General features: G+C 42.3%; 1 protein-coding gene across 5 annotated transcripts; it reads right to left on the reverse strand.

Moving 5' to 3' along the window:
* Positions 1-2,320: 2,320 nt before the first annotated feature.
* KLHL42 (kelch like family member 42) lies at positions 2,321-21,960 on the reverse strand. 5 transcript variants are annotated; one of them, XM_043532290.1, is made up of 5 exons: positions 21,080-21,960; positions 9,372-9,565; positions 7,343-7,591; positions 4,707-4,767; positions 2,321-4,381 (listed from the first exon to the last, which is right to left on the reverse strand). In XM_043532290.1, the coding sequence occupies exons 1-4, from the start codon at positions 21,958-21,960 to the stop codon at positions 4,745-4,747; spliced, it is 1,347 nt and encodes a 448-aa protein (XP_043388225.1). In that variant the 3' UTR covers positions 2,321-4,381; positions 4,707-4,744. The 5 variants fall into 5 exon arrangements, 4 of the variants coding, with proteins under 4 accessions (XP_043388225.1, XP_043388158.1, XP_043388193.1 ...); XR_005227603.2 differs by having other exon boundaries at positions 4,707-7,591; XM_043532223.1 differs by lacking the exon at positions 4,707-4,767.
* Between the last annotated feature and the right edge of the window lie 5 nt (positions 21,961-21,965).

Consider the following 21,965-nt stretch of genomic DNA (forward strand, 5'->3'; position numbering starts at 1 on the left):
TGAAGACAATGGGAATCTTTACATTAACTTTAAAGGGCATTGGATCAAGCCCTATAAATACCAGAACTCTTAGATTATGAATCTGCTTAAAAAAAAAGTCTCTCCACATGCCTTACTGTACATTTGCCATGTCTTTCTTGTTATTTATACAAGTGGAAGTTTGTGACTCTTCACCTCACCTATCACCTATACATGCACCATTAGAAGCCAAACACATATCTCATTACAGAGACATCCATGTGAGTCACTGAACTGCTGGGAAAAGTTGAAAGCAGGTTCCTTGGATTGCCAGAGATTAGCTCTGAGAGGGAACCCCCTGCTTGAGAACATCATGTTCCTGTCACACCTCTGACAGTTTCTTCCAAATGTACATATTCCTTCCCACAAATGTGTGTTGTTTCTTTGTTTGTTTTAAACTGACTGAGACATGTATGGGAAGCTCTGTTGCTACATTTGAGAACAGTTTATGCCTGGAGGATGGACAGCTGCTGTTGCTAAGCATCTGTTTTCCAACTACCTCCTTGCCTCCCCTCCTAAAACCTAGTTTCTGTGGACTTTGCTGGGGCGATCATCCACTGAAATTTAGAAAACCACAAATACAGGTTCTTATCCACCATGTAGCTCTGGTCTGCACTTGAATACAGTAGCTCAAAGCCTTGCCTGTAGATGGCAGCACTTTCCTTACCCCTGAAGCTCCAGGGGAACTGCAATACAGTAACATACTGTATCACATGTATCTAACATTCCTAAACTGGGGACTTCTTTAAAGAACAGCCAGCACTGAAAGTAAGGTACATTTAAACAACCTCCCAAATTAGTTAAATTATAAAAATTCTACAATTTAAAATGTGAACATTTTGAAATGACAATAATCCCCAGGCACATAAGTGTTGCCACTCTATATCTCAGTAGTCTCCTCACTAAACTCTCCACCCCTTCAAAACACTAAGGATTCTACTACCTTTACATTGAGTAATACCGCAATCTGTAAATAGCCCAGCTGAGTTCAACAGGGCTATTTGTGGACTGAGGTCCTACTCAACATGGGTCAAGGTGGCAAAATCTGGCTCTAAAAGACAGTTTTCCATGACAAGGCCAACAAAAGCAATGTGGAATTGGTAGACTAGGACATTTTAAAGATGTGACTTGTCAAAAAAGTTAGGAAAGTTTGTATAGAGTGAACAGGGAAAAAAAATAAAACCCATTTTTTCTTAATTTTATCCAATTCCCCAAATCCATAAATCCCTATCTGGGGATCAGATATGACATGTAGAGTTTTTAGGGTGTAGCAAGTGGAGGAGGAAAAGGGAAAGGAAGAGGAAATATAAAGATCAGTTTTATAATGGAAAGTTAATTTCAACTTTAACCATGGAGCACCTATCAACACTCCCTAATATGTCTAGCTCTTCTTTACAAAGAGCTTGAACAAGAGAGAGAGAGTGCACAGATCATCTTCGGCAGGAAGAGTTGATAAGCATCAAATACATACTGCACAGAAGGGGGCAGGCAGTTCTGAGTCCACAGAAGGATGAGTCCTGCATCAGAAATCGGACCTTGGCAATGATTTGGAGGCTGAGGACAGGAAAGAGCTCAGCTCTGAGCACTGGCATGCAGTGGAAGTGAGGCATTTGGGCCTCAGAGGGGGGAAGGAAGGGAGCAACTGCACTACAATAGAAACACCTTCGCCTCCAGTTTTGTGTCAGTTAAGATGGTACATGGTCTGTTGTTCTAAATGAGAACACCAGAATAGTAAGCGTAACTGAGGAGGGTGGGAGATCCAGAGGAGAAAGAGAGAGATGGGTTTGTGTGTGTGTATGATCAATATAGGATCACTGGACCCAGAATGACTGGTTAGGCTCTATTCACATTCTAGCACAGTTGGAAGTGAAGGGTCCATTTTATTAATTGAAAAATATTACTTTATTACAGTGCATCTGTCATCTCTAGACACAGTGACAAATTTTTCACACACATTGAAACAGTCACAAGTTGCAACTAAAAAAAGGGAGTGCAGCGTTAGAAGAGCTCACATGTCCTTACACTAGTGAACCTTGGCGAAGTCTCTGAGCTCTGATAAACTACAAGGAGCTGAGTGCCTTCATCTGCCACTGGAGAGCATGGGACTTGAGGGCACTCAGCATCCTGCAGAACTGGACCTTCCAAAAGGCCACAGGGCCTATTCTGCAAGCAACAAACGGAATAGTTTCAGTTGAGTTGAGCTTTTTTGATAGGCAGAGTTCACATTTAAGAAATTCTGTGTGTGTAACAGTTCTAGCTACAGTAAAAAAACAAAGCATATTAAAAAATGCTGAAATTCTTATGGCATCCTTAATACAGTACTTGTTTATTGGTAATGTCAACACCATCAGGAAAAAAACAAAACACACGTACCATGATGCATTAAGATACCAATTTTAAAGGTGGTGAAAGAACAGTCTCACAAAGGCCACACTCCTTTTCCAACATCTTCTCCCCCTTTTGGATAAGAGACATAATTTGCACTGAAACAGGCACCGAGCGTATCAGAGAGAAAACATACAATATGTACAGAATGTCAACATTAATTAGAATATCAGGGGGAAATGTTTAAACTCTCCCTACCTTAAGGTTTGTGTTTTGTTTCTAAAACTTACTGTGGGTGTTGGGAGCCACCCTTTGGTCATCCTTGTAAGTGCAAAATCAATAAAATCTAGGACAGACACTCAAGCAGCTATCAAGAATTCCTTTCTGAAGGCAGTAACCTTATGAACTCACCACACCAATCTTTATCCTTAAAGAGCTGCCCCAGATCATACCACCACCTACTTCATGTATCTGCCTACCAGGGAAGGTAGGGAGGATTCATCACTGTTTGTGAAGCATCTGAACATGTAGAGTGCTGAGTGTTATTACATGCTATGTCTTCCGTTCTCTTTTGTGCCCCTGACAAGGATCAATTTTCTCACAGCATCTGAATAACTGTTGTGTCATTTCTCACTAAAATGAGGATTTGATAAAAGCAACATTTGCTGCTATGCAGCCCTCTCCTCTGCTAAGAGTCCAAAGTTAGAGAAATAAAAATGCCCCGGTAGGGCTACATATTGCTCCACTGTTTCATCCTGGTTATTGGTAAGAACAGCACAGTGTGAATGGCAGATGGTCAAGTTGTAAAGGCTGATAAATTGGTATAATGTAATTTTAGCAAAACAGGCGGGACAATGGATGTAGCAAGGCAAAAACTTCAAAGAAGAGAAAATACAGACATGGAAGATCAACTGGCAAGGCAGGGAGGGAAAGCTATGGAAATTGGCCAGGGAGATTATGTGGAACACAAGCTTAAATATCATCCAAATCTTATTTCACATTGAAACCACAGACCATACCTTGAAAGGCAGAAACTATAGGTGTGATTATCTTTCTTTGCCTTCGTCTCAGTGATCTTTACACTGTCTTCTGTTGTATCGTCAGTTTTTACTCTTTCCAGTTTTTACTATCTAGTAGAACTGGCCCATGAAGCAAGGACAGTGCCCATGAGGGAATAGGAAAGCTTGATGCCTGGGTACAGAACCCTGAATAACCTAGACATGAAGGGCAAGAAGAGATACTGAGGATGGATGGCTAAAGCATGAAAGGCAGGTGGGGCAGGGGAACTGAGATAAGCTAGAGCTGATTATGTGAAGAAAAGAAAAAGAACCACTCTGTAAATAAAAGAAAAGTTGACAAATGGAAAGACAATTCTGTTAAGAGATACAGAGACTGTAAACACTTCTGAAGATAACTAATCTAGAGCAAGGTGGGATTCCTAGCTGCCTTCTGTCCTAACACCTCCCACAAGACAGTTTCAATAATGAAATAAATAATAAAAGCACGTATGTAGTTCTTTACATATTCAAAGTGTTTAATCAATTAAACTTCAACACCCCGGTGGGTTAGATATTACTATCCATAGTCTGCAATTGGGGAAAACAGACACAAAAGAGCTAAGTAACCTGTCCAAGGCCACACAGTAAGTGAGGGGCAGAGCTGGGATTAAGACTCATGAATTCCCCGTCCTGTGCTCAATTAAGTAGACCACACGGCCTCTCATTTTAGTATATTTATATAGCTGCCATTCAATGGAAGTTTAATTGTCCCTTAAATTAAGACTGTTTTACCCACCAAGGGAGGTAACAGAACGTCTTGCATCCCTCAACAACATTTCCATTGACTGACTAAGAAGCAGTTTGTTGATGAGCTATGAAAAGAGCCCCTCTGCCAGTCTGCCTTGCCTAGAAGGGCAGTAGCTGCTAAATGATACCGTATGTGGAAAATTAAAGCAATGGAAAGAAAAGGAGACTGGAATGGGACAGTCATTAGGATTTCTTCTCTGAGGTGTGGAGGGCCACACACCACGAGTTCCTCCCTGAAAGAAAAAATGGTTTGTGCAATGGTTATTTCAGCCCCGTTCAATATGGTCCCACATGGCATTATCACAGCACTGCCCAGCCATTTGATCTGACGAGAACTGGGAGTTGCGGGGGCGGTGCCTGCGGATGGTCAACGTCAGCAAAATGCCTCGCGGCCCGCAATCAGATCACCACATGTGGTCCGCGGATCCCAGGTTGCCCACCACTGCGTTAAAGCCTGTGCCAATTCAGATGTATTTGTAGTAGAGATGCCAATGTCCGAATACTCCCCAAAATCCATCAGTCATCTACTGTCTCAGCTACCATTCCCATCTAACTCACCGCTGTTGGCTCACCAGACCTTGAAAATAGTCATCTGATCACAGAGCACTGAAAGTAGGCCCTGCAGAGAGAGATTTTCTTCATTTGGTATAAAAGAATAATAAAGTTGACTGTATATTAACCCAATATAGTAGGAGGCCACCGTGAAAGGAACAGTCACTCCCAAGAAACAAAACAAAGCTCTTAAAACCCTAGCTTGGGTTGGAAATCATTGGATTAATGGACACCAGATTTGAAAGTTGTCATTCAGAGATATTACTCTGGGCAGGGGGTGAATCTGGAAGCGATAGCTCTTCACAAACAATTCAGCACATAAGTCACTGAGCCACAGAATGCAGACTGACTGACTCCGCTGTGAAGAGATCTCCAACGTATTGTTCTGATGGTGATCAGGGGTGCCTTTGGGAGATGCTAGGGGGGGGAAAAAAATCTAGTACTGCAGAGAACTGAAGGCAAACAAATCATCAAATAATGTGTGTAAGGGCAAGCTGTTGTGGAGTAACGGCCTCCTGCTCATGTCTACCCTCAGACACAAACTACGTGGTTTGAAAATATAAAACCGGGATTTTATTCAACGATTCCATTCCAGTCACCTTATTTCTACCCTGGAGTAGATGGGATTGCTTAGCCTGCTTGTGCTGGTGTAACAGAGGCAGCTGCTCTTTGTGTGTCACATTTTCAAAACCATGGCCACTCATGTGTTTGTGCATCCAGTTGGACTGCGGGCACTACCCTGATTGCGTACACCTCCTGATTGCTGTAGTCAAACTTGTGCCGGCAGTTCATCTTTTGTGGGCATAAAACCTGTAGGCACATATTCTCTCCACCAAAAAAGAGGCTTCTCTGTTGACTGAACCACTACAAGGGATAAGCTTAAATTCTCCATCTTCCCCTGTCATTGAACACACAAGGATAAGTGGCCCAGTTCTGGAACTAGCAGGATCTGTGGTGTGTGAGAAAGCTCTGGCCTGGGCTCTGCAGATGCCTAGTAGGATCCCTAAAGGAAGCTAGGTCTCCCCTAAGGCAAGAGCCTGTCATGTGTAAGACTTTCATGATTGTCCAATCTCTCCCCTTTGCCTGGGGAGGAGTTGTGAACACCACCCAAGCAGACAGACTGAACAGGCCCCTCAGAACTTGTCAACTAGTGAGAGAAGAGGATCCAATTGGACTAAAAATCCTCCCACGCAATTTGAGAGGGGCTGTGAGGAGAGAAAGGGAACCCTCTTCCCCAAAAGTGACTCTTCCCAAATCCCCCAAATTAACACCTATGAAAAGTCAGAGGTCCAGGTCTCATGTCTGCTTGCCCCTTCTTTATGGGGCAGAAAAGGGATTACCATAGACCACAGGCTAGAGTAACCCATATAACACCACCTGGTGGGAAGGTAAAGGACCAGGATTCACATAGAGCTGCTCAGGTGACAGTTCATTTACATGAGTTCACCTCTCCTCACCACACCTCTGAGCTGCCCTGCACTCCTTTTGTACATGGGGCTGACCAACCCCAGGATGGAGCCAGCCTGCTTAGCCTTCTGGGGCTCATGTGCATTCTACTGCCACGTAACCTGACCCCCCAATTCGTTCCCTTGTTTCTACAATTTAATCTTAATGGCTGAGTATTTGGAGAAGCTAACTGAACAAATCAAAAATAAATTTCAAAATCACTTCTCCAGCTAAGCAGATGTTCCCCATTTTGAGTTTAGTGCCCCCTGATCTGTGCTTTTTTTTTAAATGTAGGGAGTAGTTCAATGCCTGTCACCAACTTACATTAAAAGAACATCCAATACCCAGAAGAGCTCTTTTAAATCTTTGTGCAAATGTGCCCAGTGACTACGTGGGTGTTTCATAAGAAACCATAGAGAGATTTCAAATCCCCAAAGGCCATTTATGCCTTTTGAAAATCTCCCACACACCAATACTGCAGAAAAGATAAAAATATTAAGGTACAAATCATCTCATACTTTGTGTATCTAGCAGGATATTGCCAGACCAAAACCCACATTTAAAAATAATTCCTTATCTTTGATACTTCTCTTAGTTTATTAAAACAGAAATAATTTTGAAAGGCTATTTTCCTTTTTACCATGTATCCTGCTTTTTTTATCTTTTGAATTTCATTAAAATGGGGCTGTAAAACCAGACTGATCAATTTCACTTTATGATACCTATAGCAGGTACCAACACAGTGCTGTTGTATCTGGATTGCACACACTGCTTGGCATCATTTAAACTGAAGACAACAACAAAAAGTAGTTGAAATTTTCAAAAATCCTGAAAATCTCTCTATTAATATTGAGTTTTGTAATCTTTTTTCTTTTTTTAAAACAGAACCAATATTTTATGCATCGGCTATGTGACCATGTCCCATTCGGAAATGAAAATAATTTATTTCTTCCAAAAAGGACTCATGAAGTGAAAGGGGGGAAAATGGTGTAATTACACTTCTATCACATTGGGCAAATATACAGAGCAGACCAACATGTTTTGTCCAAAGGCCGGAAAGCGTCTAAGTGACTCCCAACTGTCTGAAAAAATATTATACTTAAGAAAAATCCGGTGTTCCAAGCTTGTAGATGGCGTAATATCTCTGCTCATTATATAGATCCCATCATTATGGAGAGTACAAGTCAAGTTGAGACCTGATTTGGATGTGTTCTCCTTGAGGTAGAGCCATTCTCTGGTAGCAATGTTGTAAGACTGCACTGTTAACATGTCCTCACTTTGGCTGGATTTTTGGTTAGGTCCCAGTTCATGAATACAACCCCCTACCAGGTAGATGGTTTCCTCGACAGAGAGCATCTGCTGTTTGCGAATGTGGACATCACACAGCTCAAAGTTGGTCCAGCAGTCAGAGATGGGACAGTACTGCAAAATGTTCATATTCCTGTCTGAAAAAAAGGAGAGATGTTTATGCAAAAACCCAAACACATCAGTAGAGGACTATCGTATGTCAATCAGACAATCTGTAATATTATCTGTTGTTCACACTGGTTCTAAATAATCAGTGTGTCTTCCAACCCTGCTTGTCATGTGTTCTCTTATTTACAAGGAAGTGGTAGATTGACAATCTTTTCCTTTTTCAGACTGGAGTCTCTGGTCACTTTTTTCTTTTGCAGAGGGTAAGATTTAAAACACTTTGGCACACTGATTACATGATCCAAGTGGTATGAAGGGAGCTGGGGGCTTAGTTGAATAATTCCTACGTGTTAGCTTGTGTGTTTCTTTTTAATCTTTGATCACTGACTGATACTTGAAAATTGCTCCACTTCCCCCTGCAGAAGATATTCTCAGATCTCAGCCAATGCAGCCTGAAACTGGGGGGAAGGGAGGGAAAGCAGAAAACTCCATGAAGTCCCCTAGACCTTACCATGCAGTTTAATTTACTTGTAAAGCACCGAGACATTACAGTGAATGGTGCTGTGGAAAACTATAATGTGGACAAATAGAGAAGAGCTAAGTATATTTGTTTTCCTGCACAGTTCTAATAGAAACGACAACAAGGGAGTCCTTGTGGCACCTTAGAGACTAACAAATTTATTTGGGCATAAGCTTTTGTGGGCTAAAACCCACTTCATCAGATGCATGGAGTGGAAAATACAGTAGAGAGGTATAAATACACAGCATATGAAAAGATGGGAGTTGCCTTACCAAGTGGGGGGTCAGTGCTAATAAGCCAATTGAATTAAGGTGGAAGCGGGCTATCAAAACCAGACTCCAACGAGAAACTGCAGAACTGGAATTAATTTGCAAACTGGATATCGTCTAATTAGGCCTGCATAAAGATCGGGAGTGGATGGGTCACTACAAAAAATAATTTTCCCCCTGCTGATACTCACACCTTCTTGTCAACTGTTTGAAATGGGCCACCTTGATTACACTGAACTCATTAGCACTACAAAAGTGATTTTTCCTCCCTTCTTGTCAACTGTTGACTTGACTCTCTGTTTTTCCTGATACAGACTAACAGTTCTAATAGAGTAGATGCAACCAGTGTTTCCTTTTTATTTCTTCCCCATCCATGCACCACAGTCACTGATCACGTCAGCAGGAATGCACACAGCTCTGCTTTTGTCATTACAAGGTACAGGAACACTGCACCGCAATGGGAGGCTAGAGCAGTGATGGAAGAAAGCAGGTTTCTATTTAACTGTATCACATAAAAATGATGGCTATTTCTGTTTATTTTCTTGTCAGAGCAATAGAAACACCAGCTTGTAACAGTTAAAAGGTGAACTGAAGTGCTTTTATTTTATTTTTTAAATGAAAAAGCTTGTTTGCGATCTTAGATCGCTAAGAGAATACATTACAATAAGGAAGCTATTTTAAAAGAAAACAAAAGGTTTTAGCTGCTGAGACCTTTGTTTCATCTGCAACCACTAAACCCCTAAAAAGGAGAAGACTGATTTGCATGTCTTGAAGTGTTTTAGGATTTGCAGAGGTGCCGAGCATATGTAATTCCTTAGAAGTCAGGCCACTTTAACTACAGGCACCCTGGTTTGTAATTTTTGGCTGTCAATTATTTTCTATCCAAGTGTTTACTCTTAGGTTATTTTCAGTATTTATTTTTAGAGCTTTCCACTTCATCTTTAAAGGCAGATTAAATTTTGGTCTTGAACAAATTGGTTGTGGTCTTTAAAAACAATAGGGTTTAAAAGAAATGTGTCTTACCTCTTGTAGTATATCCCCCAACAACATAAATTTTGCCCTTGCATTCACAAGCTGAGAATTCTGCAAGAGGGTTTGGCATAGATGCCACAAAATTCCACCAGTCGTGTTCTGGGCTGTAACACTCCACATTGGAAAGGGACTGACCACCAATGGCATAGAGCTTCCCATTTACAGCCAAAAGCTTAAAATTGGACCTAGAAGACACAGATTGGAGTAATGAAATAGCTAGCATGAGAAAGAAAAAACAAAGAAAGGAAAGGACATTATTTTTATGAAGGTTCCAAGATATCATCATCACTTATACCATCAGCCAGTATATTGTAGTGTAAACTGTTTTGTCTGTGTCCAAAATAGATTGTAAGCTCATTGGGAGAGGAACTGTGTCCTTTATGTTTGTAGACGGTTGAGCACAGTGAGGACACATAGGAAAAAATAATAATGATGAGCTTTTTTAACATTTTATACTTAGATTTCAAATCAATACAGTTTAAATGTAGCTATTCAGCAGAGTAATCTGTTCTAGCTGTGTTGTGTTTTATGTGTGCGTAGTCTGTTATGAAGCACACGCACACACCCCTTATTTCCAGTCAGAGTTCCTGGAGTTTCATGCAAAAGCAGATTAATACCTGAAATTGAGCACTGTCCCTGGTCTGTGATAGTGTCTCAATAGGTATTTATTTTACTACAGGGTGAATGACACCCTGCAGAAGACGAAGATGAATATCTCCTCTCTATATTTCTCTCTTTACTTTCACCACCACAATCACCCTGAAAGTAACACATTTTGGTATTCTTCCCATCAGTCAAGGGCTAGATATTTTCACACCTTCTTCTGAAACCACACATTAACACAGGATGCTGAGCTCAATATACCAATAATCTGTTTTTGGGGTAACAGTTTCAAAGTTCTATGTTTTCCCCTCCCAATTTAATCCACTGTGTCCTGTATATTTCACAGGCTGCAAAGGGAAACTTTCCAGTGATTGCGGTATCACTTTGCAACTTGTGCCTCTAAAAAAAAAGCATGGAGAAAAATTCCAAAGACCAGAAAAAAGGGGAGATAGGAAGACACATAAAAACCAAAGCAAAGGAGCAAGATGGGAAAGAGATCCAGAATGGGATCAATGGATAATAAAATTGCTCCTTCAGCACAACTTGTTCTGAGCCAGATCCAGCAAATTTTACTCAGGCAATTCTCCTAATAAATTCAATGGGTGAAATTTATCTCTGTGCACTGGACCAGCATAAGGCCAATGCAAAATCCCATTCAAGCCCGTAAAGGCTTTAGTGGTGCATTAGCTATGTGCTGTCCTGTGCACCGAAAGGCGAGTTCCACTCAGTGCGAGCATGAGGTTAATACAAGTCTGTAAGAATACTGCCTAAGTAGATATGCATGGTTTTGTCTGAACAAAATGAATGCTGTCTGGCAGCAGACTGCCCTGCAATTTTTTGTATTAAATATATTTGGGGAAGTGAAAGGGGGGAGGAGGGAAGTCTCCTTCTAGGTAGGATCATTTTGTTCTTGTAATCCTGAGACGGCTCTGGAAACTAAAATGCTTCTCTGAAAGAATTATTTGCTTTTGATTCTGTTTGTGCTGTCGTTTACTATTAAGTCACTCTGCATGTCTCGAGTCTACAGTCATTATGTTTTCCAGCTTAAAGAATCTGGACTTAAGTGGCAATAATGGGTATGAAATGAGAACAATTACTTGCAAAAACATTCGAGTTTCAAAGAGGAGTACCTATTTTAAAAGCTATAGCAGGAAGAAAAGGAATAGACACACATATGCACTACTGGAGTTCCATATCTGAGGAACTGTAGGTTGACTATAAGTACATTTTAGAAATTAAGCATATCCTTTAAAATTACTAAAATGTTAGCAAGTCTACAGTGTGTTTGTCTGTGTGTTATAGAGGGGCAGGAGCAGAGCTCTGGTCTTATAAAATTAATTAACTTGGGCATATACAATGTCTTTCACCTGACGGCCACAAGGCACTTTGCAAAGTTGGGCATTAACACCATTTTTCAGATGAAGAAAGCTAAGATATAGAGAAGACAAATGAATAATCCAAGGTCACGGGGTCATAATGGAATAGAACTCATGTCTTCTTAGTCAGACTTAGCTGCCCTAATCACAAGAAAATGTGGCCCCTTGCTGCTTTAGTTGTAGGGAGATCATTAATATCACATTTGTCTGATGGCATCTGTATAACTGGAGGCCTTGTTGCAAATCTAGGGAAGGTTACTTTGTGAATGACATATGGCACAACCTTCAACTCCTATTAGCCTAGAAGGGGTTCCCGTCATATATTCATGTTAAAGTGTTCAGGTTACATATCTGATTTCAGCATTGGTTAACATGGTGTTCAGAGCATATCCCTCAATTACGGGAAATCTACCTACAGCACTAACTAAAATATTTATTTTACTCACAGGCACTGACCATACTTTGTCAACGCTTGGACCCTAACTTAATAGAGAGATTGCCTTGAACAACCACTTGCCTTTGTGCGCCAATTACAGCAATTGCTTTTATGGAAAACTAACGTTAGGAAAGTATTTAATGCCCTTTTAATCTTTTTTTAAATGTGCTTCAGCAGCTAGAAACAAGGAAAGCAAGCACCATACAACAAACCACCTTCCCATAACCACTAGCCAGTGTTCCATGGACCACAGTTTGGGAACCACTGAGTTCAGTATTGGGTCAAATCCATTCCTGATGTAACTCCACTGACTTCAAAGGAGTTACACCAGGAATCATACCTTTCAAATGCCCCTCATTTGGATGTCACTCATTTTAATCCCAAGGTTCCACACAAATTTGTTGCCTCCTTATTTTTATAGCTGAAAACTATTTACATCAGCGATAGAGACTCATGAAAGTGTGATTACAGGAAGAGGCATTTACGCTACAGGAATAAATCCCACCGCATTTTAGGTTTCCTGCATGAGTACAGTATATCTCCATTTATGCCCTAAATCCTCTTGTCCAATCCCTTCCTTGCCCCCCATGTCTCTCATGCTGGGGGACAAGGAAAGGATTTGGCTAATACAGAGGTTTGGGTAATAGAGCAGAGACCCCCCCCCCAGACAGGACTGCGAGGAGGACGAGCCCTCAGCTGTGGGGAAGGCCACCCTGATGCTGAATGGCCCTCTGTGGTCTTGCTGTGATGGGAGCGATTGAGCAGGTCCATGATAGTGGAGCTGCAGAGGGCTTCCTGCCCTGCCAGTGACACCCAATCTCTGCAGGAACAAGGAAGGTTGTGGTCCAAGTGGGACAGAGCAGAATCCTGGTGAAGGTCTCTGCTCCACCCTGCACCTTGCGCCTGCAGGAATCAGGTGTCACCGGCCCTCCCGCAGCACAGGAAACCCCCAGCCAGGACTGTGAGGAAGAGTAGGACAAGCCCGCAGCTGAAGGGGAGGCAACCCTGTTACTGAATAGCTCCTAGCCTCTTGATTATCCAAACAAAATCCACGTCCCCCGTGACATTCGCATGACTGAAAGTACACTGTAGTTTGTTTCTACCTTTCATTTTGGATCTTTCTCATGTATTGCATCCTCCATTGGAGCCTTGGCACAGCAAGAGATATGCCTGGGATGAATCTGGCCTAAAGGCTTTTAAAGTGGAAGTGTTTGCAGTAATTCCCGACACACAGGAACTGGGAGTGAGGGGATGGAAGAGGGGAAGAGGAGATCTCTTCAGGAGGCAGCCTGAACGTCTCCTAATCCTCTCTGATTTCACCAGGAGCAGCTCTCGTCTCCCTGTGGAAGCCCTGCAGGTGGCAGCAGCTCAGGTACAGCATCTGCATGCTCCCAGGCTGTTGTTTACAAGGGCCTTCCAACCCTGGGATATTATCTACCAGGAAAAAAACACAACACATCACTCATTTTGGAGCAAAATAACAATTACAAATACAGTCCAGGATGGCTCAGAAGGCAGGGATTCTAAGGGCACAATATTTAGTAAATTTCATTTGGCAGTGTCACTAAGTAAAACAAAAGGGACAAGGACTCTGTTTATCACTACATAATCCCTAAAGTTTCTTGTTATCTCCCTCTCTCTCTCAGAGGTAGTGCTTTTTCTCTCTAACTCCACTGGGCCCCAAGAGCATGACTTACCGTGAGAAGTTACTTCCTCATAACCAGGGATCCTAGTTTTCTGTCATAAAAAAGCCAAAATTCTCTGATACCCCCCCATCCACTTTTTTATGTGATTAGAAAGAAACGATGAATTTTAGTTTCCCTAGCCACCATATATATAGTTATCAGTTGAACACAATGTTTTATTGATACACAGGAGAACCTCAGTTATCCGAGCCTCCGGTGTCTGGCTCTCAGTATTAACCGAGCCACTAGCTGCCTGGGTCTGACAGGAACAGAGCTTGGGCAGTCAGCTCCTCCCCCATCTTAAAATAAGGGATAGAAAGCTCTTTGACAGTTCTCCTGATCATCTGATCTTTTGATTATCCAATCCGGCCCCGGTCCCAATTAGATTGGATAAACGGGGTTCCACTGGAAATTTAAAACACATTCAAAAACCAACCACAAGAGGAGGAGGTTGTTCACACTGAATAAGTGACACTGATACTTTCAGTAAAATTTAATTCATGTATGTTTTTATTGTTTCACAAAATGTAAAAACTAAAAATTGTCTGAAAAAATGCAAATTCCGTGTTTTTCTGTGGCAAATGGATTTCTAGGATCCTCGCTCATAACACTCAAGCCAGTTCTATAGAGGTGATGTTTCAGTACAACAGTGCTTGTTGAACAATGTAACTACAGAGGTAGTAAGTATGATCTAGTGGACAGGGCCCCGCACTAGACTGGCATTCAAGAGACTGGGTTAAACTCAGCCACAAACTTCCTGCATGACACTTAGCAAGCCACTTAATCTGCCCTGTGCATCAGTTCTCATCTGTAAAATGGGGATAACACTGCTCTACCACACACGGATTTTTATCTTCTCAACACCTATTACTGATTGTGAGGCACTTTGATACTATGGTGATGAGACACTTAAGTAGCTGGCTAGATCGCAGCTATAAACTGGACTGGAATTAAAATAATCTTTAGGACCTCATTATAAAATCCAGGACATTTTTAAGGGCAGGGCAATCCTTTTATTAGTAGCCACTCAGCACAATGAATTAACTTACTCCTCAACTCACTTCTTTTGGCCATGAAGTATTTCAGTTCACTTGGGACCAAATGCAGGGCACATCAAAAAGTCAATCAGAGTCAAACCACCAACTTCAATGGATTCAGGAACCCTGCCTCAGCATATGCAACATTGATCCATGAAGTATTATAGTACCAATTGATCCAAGCTCCTGTCAACAGAGGAACATGTGACTGCCCTTCCTTGGAAGCATGCTGAGCAAATGGCCTGTTTATTTGACCAAGACTCCACACACTACCCCTGGGGGGATTCTGCATCACTGCACATATACAGAATTCATGTCCCCTGCAGATTTCTTTGCTTCCCTGCAGAAAAATGACTTCTGACAGGAAAGCTCAGGGAAGCTGTAAGAGCGGTCATGCGCCCCTCCCCAGCAGCTCGTAGAGACATAAATCACCACTGGGAGGGCGGGCTGGGCAGTCATGCGAAAGAAAGAGAAAGAGAGACATTCTATCCCTTTTGCTCGCTACTGCAGCATGCTTGGCATGATGGGGCAGGGCTTCAGGGTGTTTCTGAGGAGATAGGCGTGGAGCAGGCTCTGTCCCCTCAGGCACAGCAGAATGTAGCAGCCTGCCTGCTTAGTGAATTTTTCCCATTGTCTTTGTGAATTCCTCAGGAATATAAACCAGGTGTAAAAGTTTTAAGGCTCCTTCACATTGCCAGAGGGGTATAAGGGACAGTTTGGGCTTATAAATGTTTATGGTGCTTTTGTGATTAGAACTGGTCTAAATTTTTGGACTGAAAAAATTTCCTATCAAAACGTATTCATGAACTGTTTGCTACTGACATTTCTGGAGATGGTCAGCAGCCATTATAAATTGTGAGTTTGATTCCCCAGCCCTCACTTTCTCTTGCCTATGATGTAACACTGAGCATATGGCTGCATATATTTGTTGACTAATAACTAGAAATAAAGGGTCATCCCTACCTACATTACTATTAAGCAAGGGGGTTTGGGGATTTCCTCCAATGCTCCCCACTCCCATTCTCCACCCATTGTAGTGTAGTTTAAATAAATTACTGAAAAAACTGAAACCAGAGTGATTATATTGTGTTATTTTGACAAATAAAATATGCAGAATTTTAAAATATTGTGCACAGAATTTAACTTTTTGGTGCTCAATTTTTAATTTTTTTGCACAGAATTCCCCCAGGAGTAACACACTAAAATATAATGTACAAATGAACCATACTCTTACTGCAGCATCTCTCTGTGTAGCAAAAATGTCATGAAGTTCTAGGACTGATTTGGCTGAGGCAGTGTCTGCACCTTTGTTATACCGTCCTCCATTTAGAGGTGGGACCGTTCAACTGCTATTCCATTCTGACGCATGGCACACATCTTCAGACATGTGATTAAAAAGACAAGTGTATAGGGGATGTTGTAAAGTACATGAGACTTTAATACCACAAGCCCGCTCTACTCTATGCAGGCATTAAAGACCGCAGGGCATGTTGTGTAAAAACAGACATTTCAAAGAGTCCCCTTGGCAACAATTCCCCGCTCTCCATGACTGTTTGGTCACAGTGTTGCATGTTCACTGGCTGCCACTATATACCCAAGAGGCAGAAGCACTTCTGTAGAATTGTCTCAGGTTGATGAGACTCCAGGATATCAAGAGAATAGAGACGACTGCAGGGATTATGATCTGCAGGATTACTCTTGTCATCAGTTCCTGGGGTGAAACTCTCCACAGCTAGCAGCAAGACATCGTCAGGGAAGGGTCCACATGTTGAGAGTCCTATGATGTGGTCTTAGTTTGCATGGCAAACACACTATTTTCAGCAGTGCCCCTGCCAGATTTCAATGCAGAAGTTGGATGGTGCATAGCGAATGAGACAGGGCCCTCTGGAATAGGAAGAATGGTCTTTTGTTTAAGAACTTGATTAGACCTTGGAGAGCTGGGATTTATTCCTGCTTCTGCCACAGATTTCTTTTGTGATTTTGATCAAGTCACTTAAATCTACGTACTCCAGTTCCACATTTGTAAAATAAGGATAATAATACTCCCCATTACTCCTCACAGGGTTATTGTAAGGATAATGTCTCTGATGCTTCATTCATTAATGCTTATAAAATGCTAAAATTCTCTGGCAATAAATCCCATAAAAAAGTCAAGCAAGCAAGCTACAAAGAGAGAAGAGTCAGGCTTTCAAAAGCTTGCCTGCTTGATTCATAACTAGGATGGGAGCTTTTGAGGCGGGAGAGTGGATTCATTGTTGGTCCTTTTATGTTGTAATACTTGTTTGTTTCATTGATATAAGATGTCCATGTGTTTGCTTATATTTTATGGTGCCAAAGGCCAATCAATCAATGCATTCAGATTAGAGTAGGATTGCTTCTGCAGAACCTGATAAGAGAACAGAGCTAAGATTTTTTTTGTTTTTAAAGGTGCCTAAAGTTAGGTGCCTAAATCCATTCTTAGGCACCTAAATAAGTGGCCTGAAGTCACAGGGCACGTCTACACTACCTGCCGGATCGGCAGGCGGCGATTGATCCAGTGGGGGTTGATTTATTGCGTCTAGTCTAGACACGATAAATCGACCCCCGAGCACTCTCCCGTCGACTCCTGTACTCCACTGCCACGAGAGGCGCAGGCAGAGTCGATGGGGAGCGGCAGCAGTTAACTTACAGTAGTGAAGACACTGCAGTGAGTAGGTCTAAGTACGTCAACTTCAGCTACGTTATTCATGTAGCTGAAGTTGCATAACTTAGATCGATCTCCCCTCAGTGTAGATCAGGGCACAGAGTGCTGGGCACTTTTGAAAGCAAGGCCACTTATTTAGGAGCCTAAAGATGGGTTTAGGACCCTAACTTTAAGCAACCTTTTTAAAAAAAATCTTGGCCTACATTTTTATCCAGTGTCATTTCTCTCATGGAGTGAAAAAAAGAAAAATGATGTTAACACAATATTAAGATATCACCATTTCTTTTAAAATCTCAAGAAATGCATGCTTTAGAGTCCCTATAGCAATATTGACTTAGGCATGTTGCACATCCTTTATAGTTTGTGATATACATTAAACAAGAGTAAATTACAAGTAAACTCTGACTATGCACATGACTCAGGGACATCTGAAACTTTATCATAATATCAATTTCACAAACTAATTTGGGATAACCCAAAATTTAGATAATCAGATTGTCAGGTTTACGTGTATTATCTTATACAACAAACAAGGAAAATGGGAAGAGAAAAATACACTACATATATGCAACATGTCCAACTTGCTGCTACTGCACGAACCTTTAATTTTGCATTTCCTGACTTTTTAAACATTTTAATTTGCACAGGCTTAATATTTCTGCACTTAGACGTTTTAAAGACGAAAAAGAAAGAAAAAGAAAAAAGAAAGAATATACAGCACCAATGCATGTTTCTCAGAAGCAAATTTGCTTCTTGTAAATACTTAGAAGACTAGGGAGCAACTTCTCTCTAGGTCACGAGGATAAGGGGTTAGTCTTGGGATTAGTTCCCCACTCAAAGAGGTAGAGGAAAGAGAAAAAGGGATGCCTGCAGGGCCTGATCCATGCAGTGATGCTGGAATTAGGGGTGCTGCCGCCCCCCCGGCCTGATGTAGTAATAACAAACATCATATACATGGTTTCCATGATCAGCACCCCCACTATAAAAATTGTCCCCGCACCCCTGGATCTACATAAGCATGAATGTTATATCCAGCAAGATACTAAATGCCTTCAACTCCCACAGACTATCTCTAGTCAGGGGAGAGGTATCAGCACTTGTGGATGATTTCAAACTTCTAAGATGACCCTTTTCAGTCAGGGGCACATAGCTCAAAAAATCTGTGTTCAAGTTACCATGCATTATTTCTACAGCACCGTAGATGTATATAGCAATTTAAGGATAATAAATACATTAAATCATTTCCGATACAATGAATTAAAAAAGGGTGGCAGGGGAGGAGAGCTGGTCAGGAGTGGGAAGGTGCAGGTGAAAAAACACTAAAAGATCTTGTTTTGAAAAGCACACACTTGTTGTGCAGCAGAAGCATAGGATGTAGTAAATCACTCCTGTCACGCTCATCTTACAACTAAAGGCTCCAGTCCTGCAATTTGATCAATGTAGGATCCATGCTCAGGTATTGACTTCAATGAGACACTGCATGGGTTGACCCTTATGCCTATGCAGAATTCCACTGAAGTCAAGTGTTCTGCACATTCACAGAAGTCTACCTGCAAAGATGACAATGCAGAATCAGGGCCTATTAAAATCTTCTAGTTTTCAAAAACTCAATGAGTACTATTTACATGCCAAATTTTAAGAGTTCAGCTCTTTTTGCTGTAACTGTTTTGTTTTTTAAAAAGACGAATGTTGAGAATGTATGTATTCAATAAATATATTCAGTTTTATAATAAGAATTTAAAAAAGAAAATCCAAACTTTCCCTTAGTTTTGTCTAGTCTTGCAGCTTTAACAACTTGTAAAATAGTGTAATTGCATAATTCTATTGATAATGCTTTGAAGCATACACCAGCTGGAAACATATACAAGCTGTAAAACGTTTATCTTTTTTCTAATTGTCATTATCAATTACTTTATGAAAAAATCAATAAAAAACTAATCCCAAAAAATATTGAGTTACATGGTTTCAGAGTAGAAGCGTGTTAGTCTGTATCTGCAAAAAGAACAGGAATACTTGTGGCACCTTAGAGACTAACAAATTTATTTTACAGCCCACTTCATCAGATGCATAGAATGGAACATATAGTAAGATTTATGTATGTGTGTGCGTATATATGCACACACACATATATATACATACAGAGAATATGAAAAGGTGGAGTAAGAGGCTAAATTCTTAAAACTACAATACCCACCTGCTGAAGTGAAAAAACAGATTGACAGAGCTAGAAGAGTACCCTGAAGTCACCTACTACAGGACAGGCCCAACAAAGAAAATAACAGAACGCCACTAGCTGTCACCTTCAGCCCCCAACTAAAACCTCTCCAGCGCATCATCAAAGATCTACAACCTATACTGAAAAATGATCCCTCACTCTCTCAGATCTTGGGAGACAGACCAGTCCTCGCTTACCGACAGCCCCCCAACCTGAAGCAAATACTCTCCAGCAACCACACACCAAAAACTCTAACCCAGGAACCTATCCTTGCAACAAAGTCCGATGCCAACTCTGTCCACATATTTATTCAAGTGACACCATCATAGGACCTAATCACATTAGCCACGCCATCAGGGGCTCGTTCACCTGCACATCTACCAATGTGATATATGCTATCATGTGCCAGCAATGCCCCTCTGCCATGTACATTGGCCAAACCGGACAGTCTCTATGCAAAAGAATAAATGGACACAAATCTGACATCAGGAATCATAACATTTAAAAAACAGGTAGGAGAACTCTTCAACCTCTCTGGCCACTTAGTAACAGATTTAAAGGCGGCAATTTTGCAATAGAAAAGCTTCAAAAACGGACTCCAATGAGAAACTGCTGAGCTTGAATTAATATGCAAATTAGATACCATTAACTTGGGTTTGAACAGAGACTGGGAGTGGCTGGGTCATTACACATATTGAATCTATTTCCCCACGTTAAGTATCCTCACATCTTCTTGTCAACTGTCTAAATGGGCCACCTTGATTATCACTACAAAAGTTTTTTTCTCCTGCTGATAATAGCTCATCTTAATTAATTAGCCGCTTACTTCACCTTTTCATGTTCTCTGTATGCATATGTATCTATATCTGTATCTTCTTACTATATGTTCCATTCTGTGCATCCAATGAAGTGGGCTGTAGCCCACGAAAGCTTATGCTCAAATAAATAATTTTGTTAGTCTCTAAGGTGCCACAAGTATTCCTGTTCTTTTTGAGTTACATGGGCCACTTCCACTGACAATTATAATACAATTATACTACAAAAGCTACTTCATCAGCTTTTAAAAACAATATAAGAAGCAGGAAGAGGGGGTTGATGATGGAAGGAATCAATTTCAGGGAAAACAAATTTTCCTCAGGTATACTAAATGATAAGCTCTCTGAGGCAGGGACTGGTTTTATAGCATGCGCATACAGTGCCTAGCACAACGTTTAACTACCACGATACAAATCACACTCTGTTTGGTGGATCTGGACTCTGACGTTCTGCACTCCATACATGCATGCCATTGATGCCAATGGGATTTCTATGTGTGTAAGAAGTCCAGATTACTGAGCCAAAAGGCGCCATGCAGAGACTGGGAGAAGACTTTTACCTTCATTATTTTACCAAGAATTTCTGTTTTAAACAAAGACAGATATTTGGAGACTCCAAAGCTTACTGGACCCTAGAGGCCTGATTCATCATCCCTCTGCTCCTTGGGTACTGTCATTAACACCAGCAAAAAGGAAGAGAAGGGAAGAGTCAAGCACTGCTTAACACTGATGGAGTTGACTCCACAAGGAGCAGGGCAGTGGTGAATCAGGCCCTGCACCTTGTGTAGGTGTTGATGAGACCCACACTCAATAGGATATATCTTGGTAATGCACCATGTGGGGGTTTACCTCTTTTGGTTCATTGAAGCCATCTGACTCCATTCATTTATGCAGGGGTTATAACAGTGGGCAGCCGATATCTCTTGACTGGTGATCCTATAGCCCCCGATGACAAACAGGTAGTTGTCCAGCATCGCCGACCCATAGCCTCGGACGTTCACGAGATCCAGGGGCAGGTTGTTGGCCAAGGGCAGCCACCTCTGGGCCACCTCATCGTACCTCAGCATGGACCAAGGGGCTTGCTCTTGCAGGTGGCGGCGCGGGGCCAGGCCCAGAGAGGAGGCACCCACGAAGTCTCCGATAGCCAGGAGGGCGGCGGTGCCCTTCATCCGCCTCTCCATCAGCTGCTGCCGGAGGGCGCTGGGCAGGAGCAGGTGGGGGCGGGCCTCAGGTCTCCGCAGCACCTGATGGTAATGGGCAGCCATGAAGTCCAGGCAGGCGTCCTGCAGGTCCTGGAGGCCATAGACCTGGGCCAGGCGGTGCAGCTCCAGGCAGTTGCCCAGCCTCACCTGGGAGAGGAGCAGGCGCAGCAGCGGGGTGACCTGCAGGTAGGAGGCGGCCTCGATCAGCTCCTCCAGCAGAGGGGGCTCCTGCTCGCCGCCCTCGTCCTGCTCCAGCCGGGCCAGGCACGAGGTGTTGATGAAGTCCAGCACCAGCTCCAGCCCCAGGGCGCTGAGCCCCCCGCGCAGCTGCTGCTCCTCCTGCCCCTGCCCTGCCTCCCGCATGCCGGAGCGGAACAGGGCGCGGAAATAGTCGCTCTGCTCGATCAGCTTCCTCTTGCAGACCGGGTAGCACCTGTCCCCCAGCCGGATCCGCACCACCTCCTCCCCCTCCTCCTCCCCGCCCGCCCCAGCCCCAGCCCCAGCCCCAGCCGGCTCCGCGCGGGACATGGCCC

The sequence above is a fragment of the Chelonia mydas genome, chromosome 1 (assembly GCF_015237465.2).
Source record: "Chelonia mydas isolate rCheMyd1 chromosome 1, rCheMyd1.pri.v2, whole genome shotgun sequence".
Lineage (NCBI taxonomy): Eukaryota > Metazoa > Chordata > Testudines > Cheloniidae > Chelonia > Chelonia mydas.

Bases quoted from the DNA above. Each gene is read 5' to 3' on its own strand.
- KLHL42 (XM_037914005.2), bottom strand. From the start codon at position 21,960: ATGTCCCGCGCGGAGCCGGCTGGGGCTGGGGCTGGGGCTGGGGCGGGC. The intron at 9,566-21,079 runs GTAAACCCCCAC...TGTGTCTTCTAG, and splicing joins GCTTCAATGAACCAAAAGAG to GTCCAATTTTAAGCTTTTGG. The intron at 7,592-9,371 runs GTAAGACACATT...CCTTTTTTTCAG, and splicing joins TGGGGGATATACTACAAGAG to ACAGGAATATGAACATTTTG.